The sequence below is a fragment of the Populus euphratica genome, unplaced genomic scaffold, assembly GCF_000495115.2.
Source record: "Populus euphratica unplaced genomic scaffold, PopEup_1.0 scaffold96.1, whole genome shotgun sequence".
NCBI classification, from domain to species: Eukaryota; Viridiplantae; Streptophyta; class Magnoliopsida; order Malpighiales; family Salicaceae; genus Populus; species Populus euphratica.
This window is the reverse complement of record NW_011499978.1, coordinates 121,620-133,228: the sequence shown is the minus strand read 5'-3', so window position 1 is coordinate 133,228 and position 11,609 is coordinate 121,620. Positions and strand designations below refer to the sequence as shown.

Sequence of the window (11,609 nt, the reverse complement as noted above, 5' to 3'; positions counted from 1 at the left end):
CATCTCTTTGTCCTTTCAATTTTAGTTCTTAAACTCATCAATCAATCCTTTTATTTATGTGATAGGCCTATATTTAAAATGAATATTTATCATAAATTAAAGGTATCTTATAATATTAAAAATATTATTATAAAACATGCTTTAGTTAAGGAGTTATTGATACTTCAAATGCAAAATAATGATATAAAATCTTGATAAAAATACACTTTTAAGTACTAATCACAAAGTCTCTCACAGCAACAAGAGGGAAGAATTATAGACTAGTGGCAAACTATCATTTTTAAAGCAATATAAAAAATGAGTACATAATTCATTCTAGTGAACCCGAGCAGAACAATGTGCAAAACTCGATATGATCCTTTAGATGCCACTGTTGATGGTTGTTTATAGCCACTAGAGGAGGCCATAAACATCCGTTGAATACGGCATGCCTTCTCTACATGTTGTCACATGCGATTCACAAGCTCACCTAGTTGGCCTACATATTCATCTTAGTCCACTATATTTGTTTTAGTTTTAATTTTAGACAATCAAAATAAACTACAAAGTCAAATCCTAAATAAAATCAATGTGAATGGATAAAATTAAAAAGATAAAAGTTATATGAATGAAAAAAAAAATCTCCTTTGACTATACAAATTAGTCCATGATATTAGCAAAAAAAAAAGATTAAATATTTGTCCAAACCTCAAATTTGGTCCCTTAAGCTGTAATTATTTTAAATTAATAAAATTAAATTTTATTTTGTTAAACCTAACATCAATTGAGTGACAAAACAATTCTCTAATACCTCAAAATCTCCATAAACATGCTTGAAAAACAAATCACCAAGTCCAATCACAAATCAAAAAAATGGTAAGAGATCAAAAAAGAAGAAAATTAAATTGAGGGAGAAATGCATAAAAAACTCTAGTGACATGAAAGAAAAACACTATTCAAATGAATTTTATCATTTAATAAAATTCAAACTTTAAAACTTAATTTTGAAGCTGGAGGAATAAAACTTCCTTTTTTTTTATTACTATACATGAGGCATGCGTTTATTTAAATTTTAGTCCCTAAAGTTTTTCATTATTTATTTTTTGTCATTTAAGTTTGAAGCTTTTATGTTTTAATCCAAAATTTTATTTTGTTCATATTTTAATTTTGAAGTTTAAAGGAGAAGAGAGAGAGAGAGAATTGTTGAAAATGATTAAGGAGAGAAAAAGTAGTCAATTGGGTGGATTTTATGAACAAAAATGTTAAATTTAATGTCAATATATTTCTTTTAACAAGATAAGTGTCGTGTAGATTTTTTGAGTTTTCATATCACCTGAAAAAAGTATATTAAAGCTAGGAAGTTATTATTATTTTTAGTTTAATTTTATGTTCTAGTATTGATTTAAAGGTTTTTTAAATTGATAATTAGATTTATTGATGTAGTTATTGTGTTTAATAGTTTTTTTTTTTTTTTATGTGGAAACAAGTTTAAAAATGGTTTTTTAAGGTAAAAAAACCCCACCCTAAATGTTTTAGTTACCTTTCTTATGGTCAAAATCTAGACAAGTATGCAAAAACTTTTTTCAAAAATTATAAATAACATACGATCTTATTTTTTTTTTTACTTTTAATGAATAAAAAAATAACATGTCATAAGTTAATTTTAATAAAATAAAATAAAACTTGAAGCATGGGCTTGGCCTGGCCTTGTAGGCCAATGCATTTTCTTTCCTTTTTAACTAGCATGTGCATTGGTCTATTTAGGCTTAGAATCCTAACTTTTTTTTCCTTTTTATTTTCACTCCTTCAATTTTAGTTATAATGCATTAAAATAAATAAATAAATTATTTTTTTTGAATTTTTTTTTTGTAAAATATCATTCAATTTTTACCTTTTTTTTAAATAAGATTGTAGCATTCTTTTTAACATTAATCAATGTTCTTTTTATATGGCCTTTTATAATGTGGTTTTTTTCTTAAGTTTTATATGGTGACTTTTTTATGCATGTATATTTTTATTATTGTATGATTACATAAATAAAAATAAATAAAAAATAATAAAATTATTAAATTGAACCCATAACTTAGATTATAGACTTGATATTATGGACTTGATATGTTGATTTGAATTAGTATGGATTGATTCAAAACCTAGCCCTCCCAATATATTTAAATATAGGTTGATATAATGCCATCTTGAATTTTTTTATAAACAAATTAGGTTTTAATCGAGTTAAGTTTATATCAACCGAGTAAAAATATTAAATCAATTATCATCTAATTTAATTAAAAATTTGTGCAAAAACAAAATCCCGTTTTATGGTCTTCAAGTTGAATATCTAAGTTTAGCTGGTTTTGATAACACAACTAAAAAGTTCTGCACAATAATGCATGTGATGTATTGTTTTAATATTTTTTTATGTATTAATGTCAACATCATTAAAATGTTTTTTTCTTTAATTAAAAATTGATTTTATGATTATGATGAGATTTTTCTAAAAAAGTATATTTTAAATAAAGAAAATATCAAGAAAAAAAAGTATACTTTGACGAGAGAGAGAGGGATTTTAACTAGAAAGCTACTGCTTTTATCATTATTTCACATCTCGGTTTTTTTTTTGTTACTATAATGAGGATACATGATAAAAAAATTATATTTCTTCATATTAAAAAAACAAGAAGGAAAGGAGGAATTATACTAACAATCATTTTGTTTTAATAAAATTTAAATTATTACTCTATTTATTAAAAATTAAAAAAATAAAATAAATTTAATAGTCATATAATTAAATAAAAAGATTTGAGGAGACTCTTCACAAAACAAGGTTAGTAATTAACATCCATTTCTCATCTTTCCAACTGGTTTTTAGTATGCATCGATACTTTATATAAAAAAATATTATCACATGAAATTCTAGATTTATTTTATTAAATCAACGAATTAAATTTTTAATTCACAATAACAGATCTTATTTGTGCCAGAAAACATGTCAAAAATGCATTATAAATTCTTTTATTGCGTTAAATAAAGATTTTATCTAATGCAAAACATGAATCAACTAGCTAGTTATATCAAGGTCGTCTTCTTCTTCTTCGATTTATAATTTATTTAACTGAGGTTGTTGGTTTACAGAAGTTATACAGTAAACAATAAGTGAGGCGGCTACATATCGAAGCAGGATATAAACAACATTATTTCTTTGATCTTTCTCTGTCTGTAGAGATTTTGAATTTTATATAAATAATAGTCAAAATATGAATTATGTATTTCTGGCATATAAAAATTAATTAATTAATTAATTAATTTCCACAAGAAAAGATGACTTCCTCGTTCCATAAATAAGATTATCTGCCGCTCCCAAGAAAGATAAAGATTCCTTATCCTGCTTTCTTTAATTTGCCAAAAACATGGAGATATGGCTCCTTGTTCTCATCTCTCTCTCACTCTGTGCCTTCCTCTTTAACCATGTTTTTCTTTCCCAAACTCACAACCTCCCTCCAGCCCCCTTCACCTTCCCTGTTATTGGCAACATCTTATGGATCCGTAAATCCACCTCCGAGCTGGAGCGCGCCATCCGCTCCCTCAACCAAAAGCTAGGCCCGATGGTCACCCTCCACATGGGCTCTCGCCCCGCCATCTTTATAGCTGATCGCTCCCTTGCTTACATTGCTTTGATCCAGAAAGGGGCAGTTTTTGCTAACCGCCCACCTGCTCGTGCTACAAGCAGAGTGCTTGCCTATGAGCATAGCATCAACACTTCATTCTACGGTCCTACTTGGCGCCTCCTCCGTCGAAACCTCACATCAGAAATCCTCCATCCTTCGCGGGTTAAGACGTTTGGTCATGCTCGTAAATGGGTGTTGAATATCTTGATGAACCAATTTAAGTTGTTGTCCAAGTCTGGGGACCCTGTTCGTGTAGTTGATCATTTTCAGCATGCTATGTTTTGTCTGTTAGTGTTCATGTGTTTCGGTGACAAATTAGAGGAGAAACAGATTCAAAAGGTCGAACAAGTTCAGCGTCGCATGTTGGTGAATATAAGTAGATTCAATATACTTAATTTCTGGCCAAGTTTGAGCAAGATAGTGCTTCGTAAACGATGGGCAGAGTTCTTGCAGCTTCACAAGGACCGAGAAGATGTAATCCTTCCATTGATAAGAGAAAGAAAGAAGTTGAAGGAACAGAGGTTGAGAAAATTAAATATGGATGAGAATAAGGATGAGTATGTCTTGTCTTATGTTGATACGCTGCTGGATCTGCAACTTCCTGATGAGAAACGAAAGCTTAATGACCTCGAAATTGTTAGTTTATGCAACGAGTTCCTTAATGGCGGCACGGATACTACCACAACAGCCTTGCAGTGGATCATGGCAAATTTGGTTAAGTATCCACAAATTCAAGAGAAGCTGCTCCTGGAAATCAAAGAGATTGTTGGAGAAGGAGAGGAAGTGGTTAAAGAAGACGATTTACAAAAGATGCCTTATCTAAAAGCAATAATTTTAGAAGGGTTAAGGAGGCACCCTCCTGCACGTATGGTGTTGCCACATGCTGTGACTGAAGATACAATGCTGGGTGGATTCTTGGTTCCTAAAAATGGGACTGTAAATTTCATGGTAGCTGATATAGGTTGGGACTCGAAGGCGTGGGAGGATCCCATGGCATTCAAGCCTGAAAGGTTTCTGAATAGTGAAAGGGAAGCATTTGATATAACAGGAAGTAGAGAGATTAAGATGATGCCTTTTGGGGCTGGAAGGAGAATCTGCCCTGGTTATGGTTTAGCAATGCTTCATTTGGAATATTTTGTGGCCAATTTGATCTTGAATTTTGAGTGGAAGGCTGTGGATGGAGATGATATTGATTTTTCTGAGAAGCAAGAACTTACCATTGTAATGAAGAATCCACTGCGCGCCCACTTATCGCGCAGAGTTGCAAGTTGAAGAGCAGAAGTTAGGGTGTGTGTGCTATCTGTACATGTTTGTGTATTGTCACTACATGTGGCTTGTTTTGACAAGGCGGCTGTATTACTTACGAAATAATAATAAAAAAAAAAAAAATTGAAGTTTATGTTGTTTCAGAATGTTTTTGATATTACCATGTTAATAGTTGTTGTAATGTTCGAAGTATAATGTTTGTAATTTTTATTTTTATTTTACGGGCATAATGATTTTAAATACATGGAATGAATATTAACATGTGTTAACCTTGCTTAACCAATTTATTCTTGCTCCTATACTTTGATCGCTCCCATTTATTTATTTATTTATTTATTTATTTTGATTCATAATTTTAGTGTTATTTATTGATTCATAATTTTAGTGTTGTGAAATGAACCATAAAATCGATACCCTGTAGATCTTTCAATATATCTAATAAAATATTGATTAATAGTTGTTAACTCTATTTTTTTTTTTTATAGATTATAAATTTTTATTTCAGATGAGCAATTCAAGACGCACATATGTTGTAAAATCGGTTTCAAATATTTTAATAACTCAAATAGTATTTTTGGATTAGACTTGGTTAGAACTCGATTTAATATATACACTACTATCTTTAGTGTTTTAATCGACAAGGATTTTAGTAGATTAAAGCTGTTAAGTATATTTTATATCATTTTTAATAATATTTAATTATTTTTTTTACTACACCATTCTTGTATGATGAACCAAACATGATGTATTAGGCAAATATCCCATTCTTTTGATGAAACTTTATAAACAAACCATATGTTTGTCAATCCTTTATGTATTTGCCATAATATTCTTCATCTATATTTGATCTCTTAATTTTAATTTTTTTCTCATAATATTTCTCTACTTCAACCTTAAAAATCTTAAAAGCATTTAATACTTTATTTTTGTTAGGAAAGAGATAAAGTATTTCTAACCATATGTGTCCATGTTTGGACTATATATAGCAGTATAAATAATTTCTATTGTGTTTCAACTTCTATTAACATCTTTTTTTGACTTGTTGGTTTGCTTTCCTTTAATGTAAGCCACACAAATTTCAAAACCAATAAAATCAAGAGTACCAAGTATCTCATCATTTACTAATCTTTTAATTCTCTTTACAAAGACATGTTTTGATATGCAGTGCCATAATATATAAGAATCCTAGAATCCTAGTTAATAACACATATAGTACTGCTATTGTGGACATGTATTAAACTATAAGTTATATTGTTTTGAAAATTAATGCAATAAAGACCATAAGATAAAATATCATTTCCAACACAATCAGATTTATAAAACAAATTAAAAGTTTATGAAAATTTAATGGAATATCCAAAAGGTATAAGTCTTGAAATTGAAACTAGGTTTCTAGAAAATTTTGAAACATAAAAGTCCTTTCCAACTCTAAAACCGAACCATTATTTAGAGTTAAATAACTTGTTTCTATAGCCTTTACATATAAATACATCTTGTTTCCTGCATATATATGTTACTCACTTCCCACTTATTTCCTTAGGATTCATATATACCTTGCAAGGTATTTGAAATATGAATTGTAGAATCAAAATCAATCAACCATGTGTTATAATTAACATCAACCATATTAGATTCATTACAAACAAATAAGATTGAAATACCTTTCTTTTCAGGCCATTTCTAAGATTTAACATATTCTTTCTTCATATATCCTTTCTTTTATAAAATAAACATATGGATTCCTTTTTAATTTCAACTTGGAGAGGCATTTTACCTTTTTTCTTCTTGTTGGCTTGAGTTTAGTCCTCTCGTCGTGTTGCTAGCATTGAATTTTCTCCTAGTTCCATTACCAACCTCCCTTCCTCTTGAATACACATAGTCATGAGTTTATTGATTAATAATTTATCTTAATGTATGTTGTATGAGATTTTAAAGAGTTTATATTATCGTGGAATAGTATTTAGGATGCAATGTATGATGAAGGATTTTAACATCTCAACCTCAAAATTTTTCAATTGAGCCACAATGTCCATTATCTGTATAATGTGATTGTATACACTTCTTACACTAATGAGCCTTATGGATGAGAACTGCATGATTATGGTGTTTGTTAGTGTCTAATATAGAGTGATGAATTAATTATCAATTACTTTAAGTAAATCATGGACTTTCTCATTCTGATCAATCAAACTACATATACCAGCATATATTTTAGTTTGTATGAACATCATACTGAGGTAATTAGTTTATTCCCATTGTCCATAAAGTGTAATATCCTTTGAAGTGTTGATATTATTAACTATAAGTGGTTTGTCTTTTCTAATTGCATAATTTCTATCCATCCATCTTAAATGAAGGAGAATTTTTTAGATTAAGAATATTACAACAAAAATCAGAGAAATTAGTAGGTTATATATATGTAAAAATAAGTAATTCATGCTTTACCAATGTAATTCATGCAAAAATTGAATCCAATGACATAAAAATTATTTGTGGGCTAAATTTTTAATTGAAGCATATTCAAATATATCGTATTATAGAATGATCAAACTATATACTTAATTTATAATTTTATAGGTGTATATTATGAGAATAATTTAATATTCCATCTTAAACCTTACAATAAAACTATCAAATTACTTAATTAATTTGTAATTCTTGTGGGTATGTTATAAAAATAGTTTGATATTTTATTATAATATATTATATAAATATAATAAAAAATTCTTTTGGGATAATATTTATTATATTTTGTATAATTAATTAAAACTAACATCTATAATTTTTTTATGTGATCCTAACATAACATAATATATAATTTTATTTAATTAAAGATGTTGTGGCTAGTTCCTAATTATTCAAAATTGTATAGATCACTTAAGGCATAATTTATATAACATAAAATAGCATGCTTATTTTTGTCTTAATTCATAAAACTAACATTAAATAAAACAAAAATCAAAGTGACAACCACCCAAATTAAAATGATATAGCCAGAAGAAAAATAAAATAGATAGCCCAAATATTGAATGATTAGAAAATAGAAATCGGTTTTTTTAATTACTTATAATCATATGAAGCATCAAAACAACCCATAAAATAAAAACCTCAAAATATATATTTTTGACACAAATGATTTTCAATTTATTCCTACACTACTAGGCATATTGATGGAAGTTATTTACTTTACTACTAGGCATCATATTGATGATGATTATCGAAGCTCATTTCACCTTAAACTAAGCTTTCAAGCCATAAATAAAGTCAAGTTAATCTTAATTCAATTTGGAAACCAAGGTTGTTCCTAAAAGTTTTTAAGGCACATAAAACATGGCGAAATCAAGAAATCAATTCACCACTACCTAACACTATTTCAAATATAATTAAACCGATTAATTAATTTCTTTGAGCACACAAATCCTTATATAAATATATCAACATAGATATCAAGGCAGATGTAATATAATCATAGCTTTGATACCAATTATTAGACTTGATAAATCAAAATATATTTTTCAAACAATTTGCATTTAGATTTGAAACGGATAAATAAATAGATCAACATGGTTTTTTTTTTAATTTTGGTAGATTTAAATTATATGATGTATTTCTAGAGGTAAAAGACTATACGTCAGTGTATAAATTTAGAGACCAAAAACATGTATTTATATGACAAGAGTCCTATTAAACTCTTATTGATAGAACTCTACTATTATTAATTTAGAAAATATTAATATGAGAGTTGATTTACTGGACAAAATATTAAAATTCTTGAAAAAAGTGAAACCAAAGGAAAAACACAAAACTTTAACATCAAGAAGTTGAGCATTTGTCGTCAGCTTCTTGGAAGGGAGGATTGTATGCAGCTTCACTTGCCCAAGCACTGGAGTCATGGAAGCAGAAGAGAAGGCTTTGGGAATAGATATGAATTTTGTAGCTTTGGTTTGGGAGTCAACCAGCAGCCAGTTTTTTTATTCTCCTTTATTGGCTTCTCGCCCGCCTTACATTCCAAATCTTTCATTAGAATTTTCGAAGATGATTTTTTTTTTTCCCATATCATGTTGATGATAGTCAAGCTTACTATTATTATAATAAATCAACAGTAAAATAGGCCACCCAATAAATAAATAAACAATGAGACAACAAAATCTTATAAAGTAAATAAAAGAATTAAATTTATAAAAGATAAAATTAAAGGATAAAATTAAAGGATAAAATTTTATTAAATAAACAATTTTATTAAAGGATAAAATTAAAAAAAAATTAAATTTATAAATAAATCTAAAATATAAAAAATAAAGAAAATCAAATTTCAACGAATTCAATGATGATAAATAAAATTTATAAAGATAATTAAAATTAATTAAAATGAACCTGATTCAACTTTTAAAATTTGAAACACAAATCATGAGGTCAGATTATAAAGTAAAAGACAAACTAAAAAAATAACGATGTAAAATTCTATACCAACCAAAATAATTAGGGATAAACATGAAAAAAAATTAAAAAAAAACTAAAAATGTAAATTTGAAAAGAAAAAGAACCAAATTTAACATAAAAAAAAGATCAAATCATAAGAGATGAAATTGAAAAACAATCTCAATTAAAAAAAAATAAGAACAACTAAAAATAACAATCAAAAGAATAAGGAAATAAAATATTAAGAGATGAAATCCAAAGACAAATTAATTCAATAAAGGATTCAAGACCAAAAATATCATAATGAAAAAAATAAGAACTAAATTTAATATAAAAACAAAATGTAAAGGAATGTAATTGAAAAAAATAATTAACTTAAATAATCCAAGATAAAATATATTGCAATTAAAAAAATAAAAACCAAACTTGATATAAAAATAAAGTATTAAAGGATAAAATTAGAAAAAAATTAACTTAATAACTAATTCAAAACAATAATATTGCAATAAAAAAATTAAGATCTAATTTCACTTAAAAAATAAATAGCTAGATTTTTTTGCAATGATCAACTGCTAGTAAATATATACCTCACCACCATGACAGGGATAATGAGGAGCATCGAATGCCACCCTAGATAGTAGCATTCAGTGTTATGTAGTTAATGCATGTATAACTTAAAAAAGTACAAACTAAAAAATTTATTTTTTAGAGATATTTAAGTAATTAATAGGCATAAAAAATAAAAAACCTGAAAAATCCCTAAATCAATATGAATTGTTTTAAGGGTTATTTAATAATTATACTTTAGAAAAAACATGAAATTACTAATTAATATATATATTTTTAATGTAATTATTGATAAGTACCGTTAAAAAACACCTTAAAGCTAACAAAATCAGCCTTCGCCATCCTTTCCTTTCCATGACATGAGCACACAGCTCCGTTATCTTTGAAAAGTAAAGAGGGAGAAGATGCGTCAAAGTTTACCAGTACCGGTCTTCATCCAAGTTTCTACCGCTTGATAACTCCTTCATTTATGGCAATGCATTAATTAATTACAGTGATGGGTGCAGAGATTTTTCTCACTGGAGCTATAATTTATAACCATCAACGATTAATATATATATATATATATATATATATATATATATTTCTTGTATTTTTATATTATATTTAAACAATTTGCAAAATCAAATTTGACAAGAATATCACGAGATTGACACCAATTGAATATTTAGAAACGACAAGGACACATCACTTTTTGTTTTTGTTTTTTTTTTTGTGAGCGGAGAAAATCAAAGCATTTGCGTAGGAATTAGATCATCTAGAAGAAATAATTTCCATTGAGATGCCGTCACGACTGATCATAATTCATAAGGAGATGGTTGGACTTGGGGGACGGCTGAAGTTCTTATTCAAGGAAGCTCTAACTTTCTTGTCGCCAGAAGCACGTGGTTTGAGGTGGAACGCTCCCCTCCCCGATACTCTTATCCACTATAAATATTTTATTCACTATTTTTTTTTCCTTCTTCTTTTTAAAATTTTATATTTAATAACATATCAATTAAAATTTAAATAAATAAAAATAATGAAAAATTTAAAACTTATTAATCAAATATTTATTAAAAAAGCAGACGATACATGCATCATTCAATCTATTTATTTCTTAAATGGATAACACGTAATATATTATAGCAGAAGACTTATTTACCACCAATCATCTTTGACAACTTAAAAATTAGATCTAGTTATGGATTATAAAAATCTATTTTTTAATTTATTTTCACCTCAAAATATTTGTGCATTTTCCACTAGACTTGAGTTTGAATACATAGTGAATAATTGATATACTTATATGATTCTATCTTTTTAGTACTTTTCTTTTAGTTTTTTATGCATTTTTTATTCTTAATAGTTCTATAAAGATACAAGTGTAAAAAGAAGTTTAATAAAACATATTTAGCATAAATACAAGAAAAATACTAAAAATAACACATTGAGATGTGACACTGAAATTAAAAAATACAAATTCTAATTGCATTAGAAATTCAACTTGAACAAGGAATCATAGCGGGATTATGATTGGTCAAAGAGTAAATAAAATGTATAAAGGTACAAACTTAGGTGAAGATGTGGTAGAACATTGATTTAAAACTTGCAAACCTACTACACTTGATCTTTATATACTTTTTGGACCATATATGTAGTTATAAGTGGACCCCTTCTACAATTTTAATAGAAATGAAAACTAGACATTTTAAACTTTTCATCTATATAATG

The 11,609-nt window shown here is 27.3% G+C and overlaps 1 protein-coding gene across 1 annotated transcript; it reads left to right on the top strand.

Annotated features, from left to right (window-relative positions):
• The first annotated feature begins 3,280 nt into the window (after nucleotides 1-3,280).
• Nucleotides 3,281-5,053, top strand: LOC105139621 (cytochrome P450 89A2-like). The gene has a single exon (XM_011046120.1). The coding sequence runs from the start codon at nucleotides 3,387-3,389 to the stop codon at nucleotides 4,914-4,916; it is 1,530 nt and encodes a 509-aa protein (XP_011044422.1). The 5' UTR covers nucleotides 3,281-3,386; the 3' UTR covers nucleotides 4,917-5,053.
• Nucleotides 5,054-11,609: the final 6,556 nt, after the last annotated feature.